Genomic DNA, 25,203 nt, shown 5'->3' on the forward strand with positions numbered 1-25,203 from the left:
ACAAACACCCAAGGCACCATTTCCCCAGAACTTCATTGGTTCACACCACAAACAATAAATAAAGAAAATGATCATGCCCATCCCGACTCCTCTAGTCAGTTGTGGACATCCTTGAGTAGCATAGTACCATAACCTTCCGCCGAATGATAAAAGATAAAGACTAACTAGGACAAAATCAAGCAACCATACTGATCCGTGCCTTTGCTTTGATTGCTTGATGTGATGGTTGATAATGTCTGATCTCCAAAAGTGTGGACCCCATTTAAGACTGATCTGTTTGATTTATCCTCTTCTATTTAAGACAAGATAATGATCACTTGATATGGATAATTGATACGATTGATAAAACAACTTGATCAATTTTATTGCATATTATTGATTACATAGTTGTATCCTTTGTTAACTTTGTGCAAAGAGTTTGCTGGATATCTGCTAGGGTGTTTGATTCTTGCGAGACATTTTATTGCAAGTTTGTTTTGTTGTTTTTGAATTTTTAGTTCTTTTCCAGGAGCTTTTTTGATGTTTTTGTTTGATTAGTTTTTTCAGGATCATATTTGAATGTTTTTGATTTATTTTTTTAGGATCGCATTTGAATATTTTTTGGTTTATTTTTTCAGGATCGTATTTGAATGTTTTTGGTTGATTTTTGTGTATGCTTTTCCAATTTGTAAGGTTTTTTGTTATTTTTTGATATTTTTGGATTTTGTGTTTTCTGTATGTTTTTGGATTTTGAAAAATGAAACATGACCTATCATCAATTGATAAAGATAAGATTAACTTGGATAAAATCTGAGAACCATACTAATCTATGTCATTGTTTTGATTGCTAAACAATTGATAGGAATGTCTAGTTTTAAAGAGTGAGTACCCCCCCGTGTAAGACTGATCTGTCTATTTTCAAGCTTACCCTTCTCTGTATAAGACATGTTGATTGATGGATTGATTGATTAACAAGACATGTGATTAGTTTGCTTGTTGTTGATTTGATTTGATGGATGGTCTATGCTTTTTTGTATCTGCTTAGGTATTCAATTTGTGCGGGATAATTTATTGCTTTGATTCTCATGTGTTTGTTTTTGTGATTTTTAGGACATTTTGTAATTTTTTGGATTTTTTCAAGACATTTTATGATTTTTTATTTATTTTTGGATTACAAGAAAGATGTATTTGTTTGCCCCAATGTCTAGCAAGACAAGGAATATTATGAATGGATGAATGAATTGGTGGGATGGAAATAGATAGATTAAATATGGAGGTAGATTATTATAAAACATGAAGGGACATATCAAGAGCTTTTTGAAACCATGTTTTTGCATTTTTCTTTTTGTCCTTAGTTTTGATCAAAGATCAAGGATGGAAAAGGGGATATGGATGAAGATAGGATATGGATAGGAGAAGCAAGATCATAAGTAGCAATGGATGATGGAAGGAAGGAACGAGTTTGGTAAGGGATATGAACTAGAAGGTATTGATAAGTTGAAACAAAGAGGATGCTTGATGCCTATGAAGATCATTAACCTCATCAAGATCAAAGGTGGAAAAACAAGATAGGGTGATGGGTAGTGGATGAGAGATAATGGGAGGTTTGGTAGGAAGGATAGAGTGAATGAAACTTGCTCCCAAGTATTTGTTAGTTAGATGAGAGCGGGGGGGGGGGGCGGGGGGGGGGTGAATCAGATAAACTCACAATTCATTGATCTATCCAGATTCAACCTCGGTAGAACTTACTTGATATGCAACTATGACTGTAAATCATTCAAACTCATAAACTAATAAACTTGAAACAACAAAACACATATAATACCATATTTAACGTGGAAACCCAAATAGGGAAAAACCACTGTGAGATTTTAGACCCACTAAGAAAATATACTCTTCTAGAGTATGCTTGATTAAAAGCCAATCCTGTTAAAGATTACATAAACACATTACTAGATGTGACCCGGTCAAGGGATTTCCCTCAGATCTATCAGAATCTTGCACTTTGTTAGAAGTGACCTTGTCAAAGGATTTCAAACACTCATTCAGAATGTTACCTTGCTAGAGGATTTACAAATAAGACTGTTAGGTCCACTCGGTTAAGAGATTTCCTGTCACTTACAAAATAAATAACAGTAATAAAATATATCTACAACTTCACATCTGAAATGTTAAAGCAGATTCTATGTGCTCAAAATAATCTTGTCATAAGACTTATCTTCCTCCTTGCTGGCCTTCTCAATCTATTCTTCAATCTGATCTTCAATATTCTGTACTCGGTAATCACCTCTGCAGTATCACTACTCTTCCATTTTCCCACATTCTGTGTTCATCAACTTTTCCTTATTTATAAGCAATTCCAAACCGCTTAATCTCCTTAATCACATTTCCCATGATTAATCTTAGCCATCAGATCTTCAAACTTGACTAGGTTCATTGAATCCTTCGGACTAAAAAATGTTTTATCTTGCCTTGGAACTTGTATACCTTCCTTGATACTAGTGCTTAGATATAACCGTTCAATCTGTGCTATAGATCCAAGTCTTGAATTTTCATTGCCGTTGATCCTTAAAAAACTTCTTGCACGACATTCCAATCATCTATAAATCTCTAGCTCATTGGCATCCTTCATTTAATAATGTATTTATTCATCCAATGCATTTTGTTACTGCTTGGTTGATACTCGGTAAATACAGAACTTTACTCGGTAACTTCTTCCTTCTTTTATTGACACTGATAACCTTGGTGTTTACCGACTAGCTCCTTGCTCAGTAAAATAGAGCAATATCAAACCTTTACTCATTCTGATGCATGAAATCTTTTCTCCTTCTTATTCAGTCTTCGAATACACATAGATAGGATATCAAAACAATCAAAATAACGTAATCTCATCACTGTCTACATGGTAATAGTTGCCCATTGAATAACTTATTACTCCCCTTCATTTTCACATTCTTTCTGCGTCACTTACCAACATCTTTATACTCATCAAAACATACTTTTTAAGATATGGCAATATCATACTGAATTAGAAAATCAATTGCTTGACATCAATGACAAAATAATATTATTAAGACATTAATCATCCTTTATCAATTATATCAACAATCTCCAACAACCTTCTCAATATCAAAAAACTTAATTTAATGCCAACAATCTCCCCCTTTGGCATTGATGGCAATACCAACTTGATTTATTCCAATTGATTCGGACTGCTGTTATTCTTCTCCTATTATCCTTGAGCTGTAAACTTCTCCTGTAATCTTCTCCCCATGTCATTAGTCTTCTCCCCCTTTGACAACAATGCCAAAAGTAAAGCTAATTCATGATTACTTCCCCTGTGAAGTAATTTCCTTGCTTGTTAAAACAAATACAAATGCATCATCTTAGTCTCGGTCAGGGCATCTTGTCTTCATTCACTATTTCCTGCACTACTTTAGATGACCTTCTAAAGTGTGTAAATCAGCATCAACTCACAAATAGTATTATGTAGAGTCATAGAATTGATGCTTTCACCGAACTCTGTCAGTGAGTACTAGATAGGGGTAGGACCCCTAACTTACTTCTGAGATACTCAAAAGTGTCCCTTGGCAGTGGCTTTGTGAAGATGTCTACTAGTTGTTCCTTTGTGCTAACATACTCTAGCATAACTTTCTTTTCTTGAACTTCTTCTCTTAGATAATGATACTTTATAGAGATATGCTTTGTCTTAGAGTGCATTACCAGATTCTTTGAAATGTTAATAGCACTTGTATTATCATAAAATATAGTTATTGGCTCGGTAACTGTCTCATTCATACCTTCCAACAATTGTTTGATCCATGCTATATTGGTACAATTCAATGCTACAACGACATATTCAGCTTCAACTGTTGACTGTGAAATGCATCCTTGTTTCTTGATAAGCCAACTCACTAGTCTTTCTCCCAAAAAGAAAGCTCCACCACTTGTGCTTTTCCTATCATCAATATTTCCTGCCCAATTAGCATCAGTATAGACTTTTAAGTCAAAATCATTCCTCTTTTTATATAGTAAACCATAATCTTCGGTGCCTCTCAAGTATCTAAAAATTCTCTTGATTGCTGTCATATGGGTTTCTTTGGGATCTACAGAAAATCTTGCAACTATACCTACTGCATGTGCTATATCATGCCTGCTATGAACTACATATTGCAACTTTCCAATCATAGATCAATAAAGTGTCTCATTAACAGATGCAGATCCATCATTCTTTGATAGTTTACAATTAGTAGTCATAGGAGTACTTACAGGTTTAGAATCCTCCATTCCAATTTTCTTCAAGATTTCCTTTATATACTTGGATTAAGTAATGAAAATCCCATTTTTCATTTGCAGTATCTGTAAACCTATAAAATACTTTATTTCATCGATTAATGACATCTCAAATTCTTTGCACATTTCATTTCCAAAGTTCTTGCATAAAGAATCATTTCCACAAAAAATAATATCATCAACAAATATGACTGAAATTGGTATTCCATTATCCTCATCATTCTTCATATACATGTTACTGTTTTCACTAGTCCTCATAAATCCAATCTTGATTAAGAAAGAGTGCAACCTTTCATACCATGCTCTAGGTGCTTGCTTTAGGCCATATAAAGCTTTGTTCAACTTACATACTTGATCTTTATTCTTCTCTTCAATAAATCCTTCAGGCTGTTCAATGTAAACTTCTTCTTCTAGTATACCATTCAAAAATGCAGATTTAACATCCATTTGATATACCTTGAAATTTTTATAAGCAACATATGCCAACAATGTTCTCACTCCTTCAAGTCTTGCCACAGGTGCAAAAGTCTCACCATAGTCTATTCCTTCTTCTTGAGCATAACCTTTGCAAACTAGCCTTGCTTTATTCCGAATGACCTCACCTTTTTCATTTAGCTTATTTGTGAAAATCCACTTTGTACCGATTATATTTTTCTCTTTTGGCCTTGGGACCAGTGTCCATGTTTCATTTTTCTTGATTTGTTCAATCTCTTCTGTCATAGCATTCACCCAATCTTCATTGCTTAATGCCTCTTTTACTATCCTTAGTTCAAACTTGGATATCAGAATGTGTTCTATCTTAGTTTGTTCCTTGTCATCACTGGAGCATCCATATCTCCTATAATCTAACTTGATTCATGATTTCTTCTGACATATTTTGCTAATATAGGCTCGATAGGCTCTATATGATCTTCTTCATCACTTGGTAACTGAGTATTTTCTTTATCGGCTTTCTTGGTTAGACTTCTCGGTTGTACATATACAAACTCTTCATAATCTTCTAGTTCTTTGGAGTTTCCTTCATCATTCCTTTCTGCAAATTCATCAATTTTCACATTTGCACTTTCCACTATTTTGTTAGATGATTTGATCAGACATTTAAATGCTTTACTCCTAGAGGAATAACCAAGAAATGTTCCTTCCTCACTTTTCTAATCAAATTTTTGATTTCTGTCATCTTTGTGAATATAACATCTACTTCCAAATATTTTAAAATAACTTACATTTGGTTTCTTGTCATACCAGATTTCATACGGTGTCTTCATAGTTCCTTTCTTCAGTTGTACTCGGTTCAGGGTGTAAACTGTAGTGCTTATTGCTTCTCTCCAAAATATTTGAGGTACTCTCTTTTCTATCATCAAGGTTCTGGCACAATCTACAATTGATCTGTTTCTTCTTTTAGCTATCCCATTTTGCTGTGGTGTTCTCAGTGCAGACACTTGTCTCTTTATACCATGATCATTGCAAAATAAGTTAAATTCATCTAAAATGAACTCTCCTCCTCTATCAGATCTTAGACATTTCAACTGTCTTCCTGTTTCATTTTCAACTCTTTCCTTATTCCATTTGAACATTTGAAAGACTTCTGATTTCTCTTTTAAAAACATAACTGACATCATCCTTGAGTAATCATCCACAAATAATATGAAGTATTTATCACCATAATAACTTTGAACTTTCATAGGACCACAAAGATCAGTGTGCAAAAGATCTAAAATTCCTTTAGAAGTGTAAGACTTACTTGTAAAGCTTGATTTTGTCATCTTACCCATCTGGAATCCTCGATAGATTGCATTCTCAGGTTTTTCCAAGCTCGGTAGACCTCTTACTCGGTGCTTCTTACTTATTTTGATCATGTTATCAAAATTTACATGACAAAACCTTTTATGCCATAACCAAGTGTCTTCTATTTTTGCATACAGACAATTGTTCTGAGTTGAGTCAAGATGAAATGTATTACCTCTTGTTTGAGTCCCAGTAGCAGCCAACTTTCCATGTTTGTCATGAACTTTGACAATTCCTTTCTAAAATTCTATTCGGTATCCTATATTGTTTAGCTGTGCTACACTCAACAAATTGTATTTCAAACCTTCAACCCAATATACATCATCACATTTAGCATTGTCAAGAAGTGTGATAGATCCTTTACCTTTCATAGGACATGGTGCATCATTACCAAATCTTACATAACCTCCATCATAATCTTCTAATTTAACAAACTTGTGTTTATCGCCTGTCATGTGATGTGAGCATCCACTATCTATGATCCAAGAATCATTATTATTTATGTGTGATATTAAGGATTTTTATTCATACCTTTCTTCGTCTGATCCATATTTGATAGCCACATATACAACTTCCTCTTTCTCAGTCCCATCAGATTTATCATCATTGGATTCCTCATCAGCTACTAGGCACGTCTTTCTATCTCTCCTTCTGAAGTCTCGATGCCCTCTGTATTGGTAGTCTTTCTGTCTATTTTCTCAGTATTCTCTCTTTTTATTAGATTCTTTTTCAGGACAGTTTGAAGCCATATGTCCAATTTTATCACATTTAAAACATTTCAAAGGTAACTTTCCTTTATACTTACCTTTGCCTCTCGGTAACCTTCTGGCCAATAATGCTTCAAACTCTTCTTGCTTTCTCATTTCCTCATATAGTTTATGTACTTCTTCCATGTTTTTGCGAAATCTCTCACTTGCTCCACTATGATTTCCTTCAACATACTTATACATTCTATCGTTGTAATTATTAGATTCATCAAGATGAAAAGAACTGAATGCAGATTCAACTTTGTTAACCGAAGACCCACTGTTATCAAAATTACTTAACTCAAAAGCATGTAGCTTACCGATAGTAGCATCCAAAGAGACTGACATGTTTGGTACATACCTTAATTCATTAATTGTAGATACTCAAATGGCATAAGCAGGTAGAAGTATTCTCAGCAACTTACTTGTTACATCCTTTTCTTCAATAGTTCCTCCCGCTCCTTTGATTTGATTGACAATTTCCTTTAACCTTGTATTGTATTGGATTATGTTCTCACCTTCATTCATTCTCATGGATTCAAGTTGTCCTCTTAGACTGTCTACTTTTGCTCTTTGAACATGTTCATCATCACCATACACAGATATAAGCTATTCCACATAGCTTTGGCATCATTACAACCTTCTAGATCATTAAACTTTGAGTCGGTCAATGCTAATGTTATTTCAATCATTGCTTGAATATGTTCTTGCTTTGCCTTCATCTCTTCCATTGTCATCGGGTAGGTGCTAGGTGTAGTGTAATCATTCTCTAGATAATATGTTGCATATTCTCCAATTCTTGATAAGTGCAGCTTCATCCTTTTCTGCCATGTGGAGAAACTTGACTTGTTCAACTTTGGTGCATCCCTTTTATACATCTTCGGATCTTGCCTCAAGTTCCTTTAAACTTTTCTTTTGGAGTTCTAGCTCTGATACCAATTGTTAGTTAGATGAAAGCGGGGGGGGGGGGGTGGGGGGGGGGTGGGGGGTGAATCAGATAAACTCACAATTTATTGATCTATCCAGATTCAACCTCGATAGAACTTACTTGATATGCAACTATGACTATAAATCATTCAAACTCATAAACTGATAAACTTGAAACAACAAAACACATATAACACCAGATTTAACGTGAAAACCCAAATAGGGAAAAACCACTGTGGGATTTCGGACCCACTAAGAAAATATACTCTTCTAGAGTATGCTCGGTTAAAAGCCAATCCCATTAAAGATTACATAAACACATTACTAGATGTGACCCGGTCAAGGGATTTCCCTCAGATCTATCAGAATCTTGCACTTTGTTAGAAGTGACCTTGTCAAAGGATTTCAAACACTCATTCAGAATGTTACCTTGCTAGAGGATTTACAAATAAGACTATTAGGTCCATTCGGTTAAGAGATTTCCTATCACTTACAAAATAAATAACAGTAATAAAATATATCTGCAACTTCACATTTGAAATGTTAAAGTAGACTCTATGTGCTCAAAATAATCTTGTCATAAGACTTATCTTCCTCCTTGTTGGGCTTCTCAATCTATTCTTCAATCTGATCTTCAATATTCTATACTCGGTAATCACCTCTGCAGTATCACTGCTCTTCTATTTGCCCGCATTTTGTGTTCATCAACTTTTTCTTATTTATAAGCAATTCCAAATCGCTTAATCTCCTTAATCACATTTCCCATGATTAATCTTAGCCATCAGATCTTCAAACTTGACTAAGTTCATTGAATCCTTCGAACTGAAAAACATTTTATCTTGCCTTGGAACTTGTATACCTTCCTTGGTACTTGTGCTCGGATATAACCGTTCAATCTGTGCTATAGATCCAAGTCTTGAATTTTCATTGCCGTTGATCCTTAACAAACTTCTTGCACGATATTCCAGTCATCTATAAATCTCCAGCTCATTGGAATCCTTCATTTAATAATGTATTTATTCATCCAATGCATTCTGTTACTGCTAGGTTGATACTCGGTAAATTCAGAACTTTACTCGGTAACTTCTTCCTTCTTTAACCAACACTGATAACCTTGGTGTTTACTGACTAGCTCCTTGCTCAGTAAAATAGAATAGTATCAAACCTTTACTCATTCTGATGCATGAAATCTTGTCTCCTTCTTATTCAGTCTTTGAATACACATAGATAGGATATCAAAACAATCAAAATAACATAATCTCATCACTGTCTAACTCAGTAATAGTTGCCCATTGAATAACTTATTACTCCCCTTCATTTTCACATTCTTTCTGTGTCACTTACCGACATATTTATACTCATCAAAACATACTTTTTAAGATATGGCAACATCATACTGAATCAGAAAATCAATTGCTTGACATCAATGACAAAATAATATTATTAAGACATTAATCATCCTTTATCAATTATATCAACAAACTTAATGTAATGCCAATGGTATATAGGTGTCCATTTGCAAAAGAGGTGATGTGTGATATGTTTAAAACATATAGTGCCACCCGAATAAGTGTTCCTTAATATTTCAAAGATAGAGACCCAACGCATACTTAGAACCTTTGAAAAATTAAACTGAACATATCTAGTGACTAGGAAGCATAATCAAAAGGGAAGAAGAATCCCAAACTGTATCAAGATACTTAGTCTTTGATTACCCATGTGTGTGCAAGTGCATTCATTCTAGCTCATATGATCATTGTAATATTTAGAATCCGATGTGACTAGCTATGTGAGTTATCCTGACTTCAAAAGCATCCTAGATAGAGCCTAACTACCAGCGAGCGTCCATAGCTCCGATGAGGTTATCATTGTAATCTCATGAATATTTCTCCATTTCCATCTAGGCGTCCATAGCCCCAATAGAGTTACTCGAATGTTCCCAAAGCCAAACATTTTGATATTGTATATCATTTCATTTTTGCTCTTCTTTTCTCAACATTTCTTTTCTTGTTCATGCTTTTGTTTCGATATTTTGATATTGTTTTTCCTCTTGTCATTGATTCTTTTATTCATTAGCTCGTAAGCAATGAAACTCAGACATGTTCAAGAATTATAGTGGCGCTAAAGTAGGTTTTTTAGATTTTTCACTAGCCACATCTTCGACTAAGAGATCACAATGATTTCGATAAATTGATTAAGTGTGTATGATATAGTAACCAGAAGATGTTGGTATCAAGATACAATTGATTCTCTTTCCAAATTGAGTATGCATCCCAACCAAAAGATAGTGTTAAAGAGGATCAACCTCAAATTTTGAAGTGTTTCATGAATATATATTTGTTGGGAAAATAGGTGTTGTGTACATCTTGCATAATAATATTATAATTATAATATTTATTTATTATGTGGTTTCCCATGTACATGTAATGCAATATTTATTTATTTGATGTTGCACATGGACGTGTAACATGTAAAGATTCCTTGGAAATATTCTCGGGACCACTTGTTGAGTTGTATTGTAACATTGAGATTATTATATTGTATTTATTTGATATTGACGAAAAATATTTAAAAAGAGAAAACTTAGTACCCAATATTAAATGTGGGGTCAAACGGGTAGGTAAGCACATGGTTTTTTAGCACAAGGTTTTACTTTACCACTAGTTGTTTTTGTGTGAGCTTGGGTCTATAATTTAGCAAGCACATGTTAGTGGTTAAGGTTGGCTGGTGGTTTTGGGCTATCATTGTATCGAGTCCGTTGGAGGATTGCATTTGTGAAGCATGACATGGGATGTGTGGATTCATGCTTAGACACGAGAATGCATTGGAGGGCTTGATGATTCAGAGGTATTCATTGTAACTCTATGTTGCTTTATGGTTGAATAATATGATGGAGTTGATAATATGATGAAACTATAAAGATCTGATCAACTACTAAGACGAGGGTGAATCAGTAGTTGGAAATAAAATAAATTTTCACTAAACTTATTTTCATCTTGGAATCAACTCACAAAGTTTACCGGTTTAGTCACTTTAACAAATTTGTAGCTACTCTGTTAAACCTTACCTATTGACCTAATACTTCAGTGATATAATGCAACAGATTTGAAACTTAAATATCCTTTGACCAAAAACTTAAACCACTTCACTAATACCAATAATAACATATTTCAGATCATTTCAAATCATTTAAATATATCTACACAGATTTACTAATCATTCATATCAACCATTCCAAAAACACATCCACAAAATCATTCACCACTTGACACAATGATTTTTCATGTGGAAACTAAAATGGGAAAAACCATAGTGGGGATGAATACCCACAAGTATTTTTGAACTCTTCTAAATTTCGTCCTATTAGGAGCCAAGCCTGGTTAGAAGCTTATACAAGAATGTTCTGTTAGGAACAGATCTGGTTAAGGACCACCCGATGAAGGGATTGACTACAAATACCTTGTTAAAGGTAACCTCAGTGGAGGATTTCAAATCCATGCTAATGGATCACCTGGTTAGAGGATTTTAACAAAAATCCTGTTAGAGCTTACCCTGTGAGGGGATTTCAAACCACTGTAATGGTTAGAGAACAACAGGTTCTTTCACCGATCTGGAAGTAACACTTCCTTGCTGAATTATATCCTTTACCGCTCCTATTTGCCTTCACATCATTCTATAGACACACCTCCTGGTTTGACAACAATCACTTTCACACTTAATCAAATTTACGAACAACTCATTCAATCAATCCATCAACCTTATGAACAAATACCTAGGTCGGTAACACAACACAAACCCTAAAATTCTCATATAGATTACAAACACATCGGTTCAATCTTGACCGTTAGATTACATGCAATCAACTTTACATTCTTCTAGGCATCTACAACTTCTCCTTGATCATTGCACTTTGAATCTTGTAACACATCACATGTTTGTCACTTCATACTATGCATTTGACAATTCTCATAAAAAAATGATTATCTTTATGGGCCAAATTCTTCTAGAAACTCATCATGAGCAACATGCTTTTGTGGCATCTTCATCACCGATCATCATTCAGTCAAAAATCATCACAACTGATCTCCAAGCTTCATCGTATAGGGTTTTGCTTCTCAACTGGATAGGGTTACTGATTGATCTTCACTACTTCATTACCGGTTGCTTTACTGCTTCATTATCGGTTGCTATTGCCATCAATGACAACACTTCCTAAATACTTCTTCAATGCAATCTTCATGCAATGCCAACATTGTCCCCTTTTGGCATTGATGGAAATACAAATATCAATACCAATTGATTGTCATGATTGAGAGTAAAACATATACTATCCTTGAAATGATTCAGGTATAGGAATCCTAGTTTATATTTTTCAACATAAACTATCCTTCAACTGTATCTACATATCTTCAGTTGGTAACTGATCCACGATCTGTCTTCTCTCCTTAACATATAACATATACTTTTCCTTTTTGTCCCTCAATCATATACTTTTCTCCCCCTTTGACAACAATGCCAAAGTGAAGGTAAACCATTTTGTTTCTTATCCATACTTCATTGATCTGCAATTAGCTGCTCCCCCTGTGGAGTAGCTCCATTCTTCACCAATCCTTCTTCAATAATTACAATAGGCTCCAAGATTGATGTCTTCTATATCTTGTTAATTGACTTGATGTAGGGGTATAACCCCTAACTCACCTCTGAAATATTCAAATGTAGCCTTAGGTAGAGGCTTAGTAAAAATATCTGCTAGCTATTCTTTAGTGGAAACATGCTCCAGTGATACATCTTTGCTTTGAAATTTCTCTCTCTGGAAATGATACTTCAACTCTATATTCTTTGTCCTAGCATGCAACACCGGGTTCTTAGAAATATTTATAGCACTTGTGTTATCACAAAAAATCCTTACCGGTTTTGATATCTTCAACTTGAAACCTTCCAATATGTGTTTCATCCAAATTGCTTGTGTACAATTCATGTAAGCTGCAACATACTCAACTTTTGTTGTTGATTGAGAGATACAACTCCGTTTCTTGATGCTCCAAGACACTAATCTGCCTCCAAGAAAAAATGCTCCTCTGGTTGTACTTTTCCTATCATCAACATTGCCTGCCCAATCTGCATCGGTATAGACTTTTAAGTCAAAGTCTTCTGCATATGGATACCATAATCCATAATCTATTGTGCCTTACAAGTATTTGAAAATTCTCTTAGTTGCAATCATGTGTGACTCCTTCAGATTTTTCTGAAATCTAGCAACCAATCCTACTGCATGAGCAATGTCTGGTCTACTGTGGACAACATAATATAGCTTACCTATCATGGATTTGTATTCTTTTTCATCAACTGGTGTAGAATCATCTTCCTTTGACAATTTACAGTCTGTAACCATTGGTGTTCCAACTGGTTTAAAATCTCCCATTCCAAAAGCTCTCAACACTTCCTTCACATACTGGGATTGTGTAATAAATATTCTTTCCTTCATCTGTTGGATTTGCAAACCTATGATTTTTTTTTATCTCACCTACTAGTGACATCTCAAATTCATTCTTCATTTCATTAGCAAAATCATGACATATATCATCATTACCTACAAAAATGATTCCATCAACAAATACCTCACTTACCAGTATTTTATCTCCTTCTATCTTGAGATATATGTTACTATCTTAACTAAGTGAGAGTGCAATCTTTCATACCATGCTCTTGGTGCTTGTTTCAATCCATATAGTGCCTTATGAAGCTTGCACACCATATCTTTTTCTTCAGTTAATGCATAACCATTTGGTTGTTCTATATAGACTTCTTCTTCCAATATTCCATTTAAGAATGTTGATTTAACATCCATTTGATATACCTTAAATCCTCTATATCCTGCAAATGCAAGTAGAGTCCTTACTCCTTCCAATCTTGCTACTGGTGCAAATGTCTTATCATAATCTTCACCTTCCTCTTGTGCATATCCTTTGCATACCAGTCTGGCTTTATTCATGACCACTACTCCATCTTCATTTAGTTTGTTTCTGAATACCCACTTTGTGCCTATTACATTCTTGTTTTCCGGTCTGGGTACCAATGACCATGTATTAATCTTCTCTATCTGATCAAGTTCTTCTTCCATTGTCTTGATCTAGTCTTCATCTGCAAAGGCTTCTTTTGCTGTTCTAGGCTCAATGGTGGAGATCATACAAGAGTTTTCTCTTAGCCTTCTAGTTAACACACTTGCATTCTTGTCTCCAATAATCTGATCAAGGCTATGGTTGAGTTTGACATACCTTGGAATAACATGATCTTGGTTTTCATGTTCTTCTTCTTCTTCACTTTCTTCATCTTCTGCTGGACCTTCCTATTCTGGTTGAACTGGGGCTTCTATGTTTAGTCCTCCAACTTTTGGCTTTACTGGTTCCAGTTCCAAAAACACTGTGTTTGGTTCTTCTTCTTCTTCCTTCTTCTTGCTGGTTTCTTCAGATTTTTCAGGAAATTCATCTACTTAGACACTGACACTTTCAATGATCTTCTTAGTCTGGTTGTTGTAGCACTTGTAAGATTTTATCTTGGCGGAGTAACCAAGAAACATGCCTTCATCACTTTTGGCATCAAACTTTCCAATATAATCACTTCTTTTAATAAAACATCTGCTACCAATTTTTTTGAAGTAACTGACATTCGGTGTTCTACCATACCAATATTCATAGGGTGTTTTGTCTTTACCTCTTTTGACCAATATCTGGTTCATTGTATAAACAACTGTGCTGACAGATTCTCTGCAAAATTTCTTAGCTACACCTCCTTGAATTAACATAGTCCTAGCAGCTTCAACCACTGATCGATTGTTCCTTTCTTCTATGGTGTCCTTGGTGTAGATAGCTGCCTCTTGATCCCATTGTTTTCTCAGTATCTAGTGAATTCCTCTGAAGTAAATTCACCACCTTGATCAATCCTTAAACATTTCAGCTTCCTTCCACTTTCATTCTCAACCAAGGCTCTGAATGCTTTAAATTCGCTGAATGCTTTTGTATTGTCTTTCAAGAATGTGACCCACATTATCCTTGAGTAGTCGTCGGTAAATATCATGAAGTATTGATCTCCTTGAATAGTCCTAGTCTTCATTGGTCCACATAGATCAGTATGAACCAAATCTAGCAAATGTTCAGCTGAGAAAGATTTGCTCTTCAAGGTTGAGGATGTATTTTCCCTAACTGACATTCCTTGCACAAAGAATTCACCGGTTTGTCTAACTGTGGCAATCCTCTTACTGATTTTGACTTGCTAACTCTTACAATGTTATCATAATTCACATGACAAAACCTCCGATGCCAAATCCAACTATCTTCTAATTTTGCAATCAAACAAATGTTGATTTTAGAGTTTATGTGAAATAGGTTACCTTTGGTTTGTTTGCCAGTTAAAATCAGTTCACCTTTTCTTCCAAAGATCTTGCAAACTCCATTCTTAAATTCTAACATGTAACCTTTGTCATTGAGTTGAGCAACACTCAAAAGATTGTATTTCAGACCTTCAACCCAGTAGACATCATCTACACTACTCTTACAATTAAGGGAAATAGATCCTTTGCCTTTCACCATGTAGGGAGAGTTATTCCCAAATCTGACAACAGCTCCATAAAATTCATTCAATGTTAGAAACTTGCTCTGGTCACCAGTCATGTGGTGTGAACAACCACTGTCAATAATCCAATCATCTAAATTATCCAAGTGAGAGACCAATGCCTTCTGATCTAATATGTCTTCTTTGATAGCAACAAAGACAATGCCCTCACTTGTATCTTCCTCAGATTCTTCATCTGTAATACCTTCATCCATTGCAATGAGACAATTTATTTTTCCTTTTCCTTTAAACTTACTATATTTCTCTTGTTTTTCCTTGTTATCTTCATTAGGACATTTAGCAGCAATATGTCCTATCCGGTTACATGCAAAACATTTCAGTGGTAATTTACCTCTATACTTACCGGTACCTCTAGGTAACCACTTGACGAACAATATTTCAAGTTCCATCAGGCTATCTTCATCATCTACCTCTCTGCTGGATCTAGATTCATGACTGTGACTTACTTCTCGACTTTTCCTTACTGGTGGGGTTGAGACTAAGGCTTTAAATGCAGATTCTGACCTCTGAACACTTCCATAAAAACCATTTAAAATGCAGTTAATTTACCAATGATAGAGTCAAGAATTACCTTTGTCTTGTCAATAGATTTGATTTCTTGAATGGCTGCAACTCTGATAGTGTAGACCAGTAGAAGGGTTCTCAATACCTTACTAACCACAGTGGCATCCTCCACTGTACCTTCAATACTTTTGATTTCTCTAACTATCTCCTTGATTCTCTGACCATACTGTTGAATGTTTTCACCTTCAACCATTCTCATATCATCAAATTTTCCTCTGAGACTCTCTTCCTTTGCTATCTTTACATTCTCATCACCGCCACAAATTTCTTCCAGTTTCTTCCAAACTTCATGTGCAGTCTCCAATCCATGAACATCAACATATTCTGAATCTGACAAGGTACTGATGATGGATTCCAATGCTTGGTTGTTCTCCAGTTTCTCCTTCTTCTCATCATCTATCAGAATTCCACTAGGCAAGTTATACTTCGTAACAACATGATCCCAATATTGACTTCCTAAGCTCTTGATGTAAATATTCATCCTATCAATCTAGATTCTATAATTATCTCTATTGAACTTCAGACCCTCTCTCTTCATCATTTTCTCCCGATCTTTTCCTCAAGCTATTAGGCTTATACTTAAGAGGACCTGGAATGCTCTGATACCAATTGATAATATGATGAAACTATAAAGATCCAGTCAACTATTGAGAGGGGAGTGAATCAGTAGTTGGAAAATAAACTAAATTTTCACTAAAATTATTTTCATCTTAGAATCAACTCACAAAGTTTACTGGTTTAGTCACTTTGACAAATCTGCACCTGCTCTGTTAAACCTTACCGGTTGACCTAATACTTCAGTGATATGCAACAGATCTGAAACTTAAATATCCTTTGACCAAAACCTTAAACCACTTCACTAATACCAATAATAACATATTTTAGATCATTTTCAATCATTTAAATATATCTATGTAGATTTACCAATCATTCATATCAACCATACCAAAAACACCTCCACAAAATCATTCACCACTTGACACAATGATTTTTCACGTGGAAACCCAAATGGGAAAAACCATGGTGGGGATGAATACCCACAAGTATTTTTGAACTCTTTTGAAGTTCGCCCTGTTAGGAGCCAAGCTTGGTTAGAAGCTTATACAAGAATGTTATGTTAGGAACAGATCCAGTTAAGGACCACTCGGTTAAGGGATTGACTACAAATACCCTATTAAAGGTAACCTCAGTGGAGGATTTCAAATCCAAGCTAAGGGATCACCTGGTTAGAGGATTTTAACAAGCCTGTTAGAGTTTACCCTATGAGGGGATTTCAAACTGGTGTAATGGTTAGACAACAACAGGTTCTTTGACCGATCTGGAAATAGCACTTCCTTGCTGAATCATATCCTTTACCGCTCCTATTTGCCTTCACATAATTCTGTAGACACACCTCCTGGTTCAACAACAATCACTTTCACACTTAATCAAATTTGCCAACAACTCATTCAATCAATCCATCGATCTTATGAACAAATACATTAGGTCGGTAACACAACACAAACCCTAGAATTATCATAGAGATTACAAACACATCGGTTCTATCTTGACCATTAGATTACATGCAATCAAATTTACATTCTTCTAGGCATCTACAATCGCTCCTGGATCATCACACTTTGAATCTTGTAACACATCACACGTTTGTCACTTCATACTATGCATTTGATCATTCCCAAGATAAACGATTATCTTTACATGCCAAAACCTTCTAGAAACTCATCACGAGCAACATGCTTTTGTGGAATCTTCATCATTGATCATCATTTGGTCATAAATCATTACAACTGATCTCCAAGCTTCATCGATTAGGGTTCTGCTTCTCAACCAAATAGGGTTACCGGTTGATCTTCACTGCTTCGTTATCGGTTGCTTTACTAATTCATTACTGGTTGCTATTGACATCAATGACAACACTTCCTAATATACTTCTTCAATGCAATTTTCTTGCAATGCCAATAGGAGTATGGATGCTTTTGGAGGCTGGGTTTTTCCCTCATGAGGGTTTTCCCAAGATACATCTTGTGTTATCTTGTGGCTTGTCTATTTTGATCGTTGCATTATAGTGATTCCATAAGCTTGTATGCATGCTTTCTCTCATGGGTTATTTAGGAAATGAATTATTTGAATGTGGGTAAAAAGCATTATTTCCTAACAAGTTTTATCAAAGATTTCATGGTTGATTTGGGATGATAACCCTAGCTTGAGTGGAAGAGGTGCAAATTGGAAGCCATGAACATGCATGAAAGGATTGAGACATTACAAGGTATGGGATACACTTGCAGGTTGTTTTATTGTAGATTTGAGGTCTTTAGGTTTGGTGTTGTGATGGGTTGTTTGCAGATTTGGGGTTTGGAAAATATTTGGTCAAAAGGGTTTCCTTTGGATATGCATTTAAATGAGGGTTTTGGGGGAAGTCTGCAGAGATGATCCTGTGGGACAAAACAAACCTCACCATTGGATCCAGGTTGGCCAAGAAACCAAAATTCATATAAAATTTGATCTATTTTGATCACTGTTAAAAAATTACAAAATTTTGAGTTGATGGCTACGACAACTGTCAAATTTGGTCTGTGTCTGCAGAAAAAAAAAATGAAAAAAAGAGATCCCATCAGATTAAAAAATTCGTACCTGCAAAATTAAAAAAAAATAGGGGGACAAAAAATGATTTTGAAAGGAAAAAAAAAAAATAAAATATTTTTTGACCCGTGGGTGGATGCACCCTCATCCCCAAGGGCCCACTCTACAGGCTGTAGCCCGTGGCAGGTATTGCAGTACACTGCAGACCCGCAGTGCCTTGCTGGCAGGGGTACCACCGATAGTGGGTACTGACAAGGGTGGGCCCCCATCGGTGGCCCCACCATTGTTTGCCTCTCCCAATGGGTGTTAAACGTTTTAACTGCCAAATTAAAAAAAAAAGCGTCGTTAATTAAAATTAAAATCGACTCCACTTTATATGTTGGCTCGACTTTGGGGTCTAAAATTAAATTATTTTGTACCATTTTATCTTTCCCTCAAGTGTAGTTCAGACCTATAGGTCTAACCTACACTTTGTTTTAGCCATTCACTACTTTGGTGTAGATCAGACCTATACGTCCAACCTACACTAGTTTTACCTTATGCACTTTTTAGGTGTAGTTCGGACCTATAGGTCCGATCTACACCAATCACATGTTTTTCCCCAAGGTGCAAATTGGGTCCATAAGTCTAAATTACACCTATCCTTTTTTCCAAGTGAAGTTTGGGGCTGATGCTCTGCAAAAAGGATTAGAAAATCTGTTTGATGGCAACACACACAAGAGCACAAGAAACAAACGTTAGTGTTAGCAACAAAAGATTATCCTAAACAGGCATATCAAGAGAGATATTAAGCATGAAATAGAAAGCATATAAACATAAAATGAAATAGCTAATCAAGATGCTCATAGTTGCTCCTCCCTTGTTCCTCTCCTCTCCAAGTCCCAAATGAGTGTAGCTCTCAGCAGCTTTTTGCACTATGGATGCTTATGGAGGATTGAGATTTAATACTAAGCTTCAAATATGAAATGAAAAGCTAAATACTATGCTAGAGTAGATAGTGATGCTATGAAAAAGCTCTATGCTAATGCCAGTATAACAACAATACTCTAAAATGCTTCTCTTTTGCTTGAGGAGAAGGGTTCTATTTATAGAAGAAATGGGGAAATGAAGGGTTAAGATTGAATGGTTTAATCAAGGGCCAAGTTTGAAAGTTGGGGATCCATGTGCACAATTGGCACCAATAAAATGGTGACAAGTTTCAACATAGGATTGGGTTGAGAGAAGAGGTTGGAGGCATTAAAGGCCTGAGAAGACCTCATGGTTATCTAGAAGGTAAGGGTCAAGTCTAAATTAGGATTACCCACTGGATTAGGAGTTAATGCAAGGATAAACCTTTGTGCAAATGATTAAGAGATAATCATGGTCAAAGCATTAAAGGCTTGATGAGACCCTTGGGTTGGGTAGAGGTTGAGTCAAAACAAATGTTTTAACCATGTGGGAGGGTTTGAGGTAACCATTAATGGTTATTGGAGACTTTGGGGATTAAGTGGTTGAAGGTTGAAAGCCTTCAATGGTTATCCAAGACTTTGAGGGTTAATTTGTTGAACACACAAAGCATTAATTGCTTTTCAAAGACTTTGGAGTCTTTGAGAAGTGACTCCAATTTGCTTAGGAATGTGACAATATTTAAGGGATGGATTTAGGCTAATTAGGAAGGGTTTAGAAGAATCTAGAAGGGGTTTAGGCATACAAGTGGATTTTGTAGGAAAATGCAAGTGGGAGAAATTTTGGTATTTTCAATTAAAATAAAATCATTTATTTCAATTAAATGGTGTAAGTTGAATTTGGATAAATATTTAAATAAATATTAATTTATTTAAATGAGAAAAAGAAGATAAAGCATTTAAAATGCTTGAAGACTTTGAGGGAAACCATTAAAGGCTTGAAGACTTTAAGGAAAACCATTAAAGTCTTTAAGAAGACTATAGAAGGAAGCCATCAAGTTTGAAGACTTTAAAGCCATCAAGTTTGAATACTTTAAGGGAAACCATTAAAGGTTTCAAGTGGGTGAGGATAAATAGGATTTTAAATAAATAATTTATTTAAAATAGTTGTGCAACTTGCTTTTGTAGGAAAATACAAGTGGGTGGAGGATAAAGGTGATTTTAAATAAATTATTTATTTAAAATAATTGTGCAACTTGCTTTTGTAGGAAAATACAAGTGGGTGGAGGATAAAGGTGATTTAAATAAATGATTTATTTATTTAAATGTGAGAGGTGGGATTTTGGGGGATTTAAATAAATATTAATTTATTTAAATGTGAGAGGTGGGATTTTGGGGGATTTAAATAAATATTAATTTATTTAAATGTGAGAGAAGATTTAATTAAACAAATATGATTTATTTATTTAATTAATGGTATGAATTTGGTTAAGTGAATTAAATCAAATAAATTGAATAATTTATTTAATTAATAGGAGAATAGGGTTAAGATGAATTAATTAAATATTAATTTAATTAATTATTAATTGATGGTTAAATAATCAAATAAATACTAAGTATTCATTTAATTAAGTGGACAGATTTATGTGACTACAGGGGCTATAAACCTGAACTACACCTTTGAACCACACTTAGCCATAGGTGTAAATCGGGCCTATGAACCTGAATTACACCAATTGCACACACATGTAAATAGGGTTTGTAGACCCGATTTACACTTGTTCTACCACGATACAATGGGGGTTTTGGAAACCCTAATGATGCCAAATTTTACATATGTAATGCATGATCTTGTTAAGTTCAAATGATAAAGATGGTTGATGAATTTCTCCTTACAAGTGTTGATGTTTTCCCAATTCTACAGTGCTATTCAAATGTTAGAACCATCTCTAGGGAAAAGACAATGAAGTTAAAGAAGCAAGAATCCTATCCAGTCTTCTCATCATCCTCATTGGCATCACACATTGTGAATACTAGATGAATCTGAAATACAGGTTACTTGGCAACAATATGAAGATTTTTTGAAGAAGGATGATCATAATAAAGACGTGTCTTTGGACACTTCATTTTTATGCATCTCTAGTGCAGTGACATTTTGTAATTTCAATCGACACTTCAAGTGTCATTTTGTAATTAGCTATCGACACCTTAGATATCATTCTATGTATGCTCTAGTACACATATAGGACTGCATGTGTCCTAAGTCAAATCAAACTCTATCTTTGACTTAGTCATGTAATTAGTTGTAACTTTTCCTATTTTCGTGCATCATCCCTCTTCTATATATATGAGGGTTATTGTTGTAATAAGAATCTCTTTTTTCCATCTTTTGGCAATGTAACAAAACTCTGTCAATTTGGGAAGCACTCTAAAACTTTGTTTTTAGATGTAAATTAAATTGCAATCGATAAAAGAGACAAGTTGCTTTCAAGCTTTGTGTTGGAACAAGTTGAAATGTGATGACACTATTTGGAGTTGATTGTGAGTATTGTGGTGTTATTTGAAAGAGTTTTAAACCTAATCTTGTAGTCTTTGAGCTGCTTATTGTGTTTAGAATTAATGTTATGTTGTCAAACTTGATCATGTGGTCTTTGAGCTACTTATCATGTTTGAAGCTAATGTTTCATGCTCAAGCAAAGAGATAAATTGTAGTCTTTGTGCTGTTTTTACTTTCTACATTTGTTCATTTAAGGTGAAGTGTATGTTGAAGTCTTTGAGCTACATGTATTTCATCTTTGTTCTTGAGGCTTTATAGGAAGTCATGTAAAGTCTTTGAGATTTCATGACTTTCTTGGTTAATTATGCTTGGTTGCACTTGAAAGTTTATTGTAAGAAAGGATCATCTATTCTGAAAGAAGATGATATGATGAAGGAAGAACACCTACTCTGAAAAAAGAGAATACGGTGAAAGTAACACCTTATTGATTAGCTAAGTGTACATATTTTAACTCCTAGATAAGTGTTAGTGGTTTTTAGTAGCGATAAAAAGGTGGAGCCTTCCCTTATAAATAGGAGAGATTATACCTTGCCTTCTGAGAGGTATTGTCTCACACACTATGGTAAAAATCCACATTTTGTAAGCCTCACCAGGTCTACAAAATTTTCACCCAACAAAGTCATTGAAATGAATGAATACAACACTCTTTAGTATGTAGATGATTTAAAAAGATGATATGTAGGATTAGGTTCCTTTAAGTGTTCCAATTCGAAAGATTCTTAGATTGATTTCTCCTAGAAGTGTGAATGGTAATTAATCTTGCTTGATGTGATCATCTAATGAAGGGATGCACATTGAATTTCTTTAATAATGTCTCTATGTACCAATAAATCATGTAATATATGTAACAAGTCAACTCATGGTAGGAATAAAATAGGTGGGAGTTGGCAAAATTTGAAATATAGGGACCAGTTCCTCGTCGTGTAGGATTAATCACATACCATGGAATTCACTCAAGATAGCGTTATAGTAATATTGATGCAAGGAATGAATGCCTCAATATGGAAGGGTAAAATACATATTAAATGTATAAAAGAGTTCATACAAATAAGGAATTATGAATAGACAAATGAGACCAACTTTACATAAAGTTGGTCTCATTTGTCAATATATAATTATTTCAAACTATTATTTTTTGAAAAAAATCAAAAAATAAATAATATTTGACTTAGATATATAAATACTTATCTCCTTTAAAAATATTTGGACGGCCAATTGATGTTTCAATCCAATAACAATTGATGTTTTTGACCTAGTGACTTGGAAAAAAAATTTAAAACTTTAGCTTGAAAAATATTTAAATAGTTTGGATGCAATAATCTCAATAAAATAGTGGATAAAACATACACAACAGTACATTATAGTCGACATCCAGTCTATTTTATGGTGCCATTGATGTTCTCATCTAAGGCGAGGCTTTCATCTAAGAGAATTAAGTCCACTTATGAATAGTCCACATAATAATTCGACAACAAAATAATGGAGATTCTTATTTACTACTCCATATATCGTCATGAATTACGTAGAGATGAAAATGTTCTGCTTATAAGTCAATTACCAAAAGTCTTTTTCTATCAAATCGATAATTTTTTATAGCGAGCATTATGGAAAAGAAAAAATCCCCTTGGTCTATATAAATGTGACTGGTTTGCAGGTTAATCAGTATAATGTGAATTGATTTCTTTTCAAGAATTTCAAGAAAAGTTTAAGGATTCTTCAAAGCTGAGATGTCGCAGGCATAGTGCTTATATTTCTTTTAGTTTCTGGCTATGAAATTAAAAATTACTGATTGGTGTTTTTCTATGTTGGTCTCTTGGTTTTATGTTATTTTTTAACTAATGGATTTGAGTTTCTGGAATGCAGACTGTGGTTCTAAAGGTGGGCATGTCATGCCAAGGATGTGTTGGAGCTGTAAAGAGAGTTCTTGATAAGATGGAAGGTAATTTCTAGTTTCGATAATATTTTTAAAGTGACTGTCTTTGGGTATTACGTAAAACGTTTTTGATTCAGAGCTATAAATTGGGAGGTTACAAATGGGGGACACCATCCTCAATTAACAAAGCTGAGGCTCAAACCTGTGAGTGCCTTGGATCAGCAAAGGTTTAAGTCTGTAAGCACAATGGTCCAGCGGGGGTTTGAGTCTTAGTGGTCACAACAATTACACCATCACTTAACCAACACATTATGAGAAAAAAACATGTTTTGTTATTGTTATATCCATCAATTGACGATAAGAAATTGTCTGCTCTAAACTTGTATATATATATATGATAGGATATGTGAAGTGAAGCTCTAACGTACATCACTATAATTTCCATTTTATATTAAGATCTGTGAAGCGAAGTTCTAACATGCATCATTATAACCTCTGTCTGCAATGAGCTGTCGCTACTTGTAGAATAAATCCAAGAGAATCTAACCTGTGACCATCTCATTAGAATTCATTCACTGTTTATAATATTACATAAAATTATGGTAATGAAAAGAAGTAATATATTTTAAAATGCAGGGGTGGAGACATATGATGTGGATCTGCAGGAGAAGAAGGTGACAGTTAAAGGGAATGTGAAGGCTGAAGATGTTCTGCAAACTGTGTCTAAGACTGGAAAGCAAACTACCTTCTGGCCTGTTCAAGAGAACATCGTTGCAGCTGCAGGACAAGTTTCATAGTGAAATGCTTATTATAGTTATGTATTTTGAAGGATTTGCAGTAGTATACTAAACATATATTGGGCGATATAATTAGTTACCCATATAGACTATATTTCAGCTTTTCCTTTCCTTTTGTTTAAAGAGATTTTCAGTTGAATAAAGTTCTGTTTGCACCCTTAAGTCTTCATACTCTGTGTTCTTCTTTGCAATATTTTAGAGAAAGAAATATACAAGGATTTGTTTGGCAAGATCTATTTTTTAATCGGTGAACCAACTGATGTTTCAGAATAACCTCTAATAATTTATAATAATAAAATTCATTTCATTAGAAACAGCTCTTCATATCTGGTATAACCTTTGCCTGCCATGGATACAATGGTTTATTTTTTTGAAAGAGCGTGACAATTTTTGTGAAAGGAATAAAAATGGGGAACATGATTTTATATAGGGCTTGATTTGTCCCCCCCAAAATAAAACATTAAAAAAAAATTAATAATATAATTTTATCTTTTAGAATATAAAAAATTATATATTTGTATCAATTAAAGTTAATTTTAACAATCAAATACTATTTACAAATATTCTTAAAAAATCTTAATTTCAAAAT

General features: G+C 34.5%; 1 protein-coding gene across 1 annotated transcript in view; it reads left to right on the top strand.

Annotated features, from left to right (window-relative positions):
• The window catches only part of LOC131875791 (heavy metal-associated isoprenylated plant protein 1-like), a 79,308-nt gene extending 54,694 nt beyond the window's left edge, over positions 1-24,614 (top strand). The window contains exons 2-3 of the mRNA XM_059220466.1: positions 23,808-23,883; positions 24,454-24,614. Coding sequence (XP_059076449.1) covers positions 23,808-23,883; positions 24,454-24,614 — 237 coding nt within the window. The remainder of the gene's footprint in view (positions 1-23,807; positions 23,884-24,453) is intronic.
• Positions 24,615-25,203: the final 589 nt, after the last annotated feature.

The sequence above is a fragment of the Cryptomeria japonica genome, chromosome 5 (assembly GCF_030272615.1).
Source record: "Cryptomeria japonica chromosome 5, Sugi_1.0, whole genome shotgun sequence".
NCBI classification, from domain to species: Eukaryota; Viridiplantae; Streptophyta; class Pinopsida; order Cupressales; family Cupressaceae; genus Cryptomeria; species Cryptomeria japonica.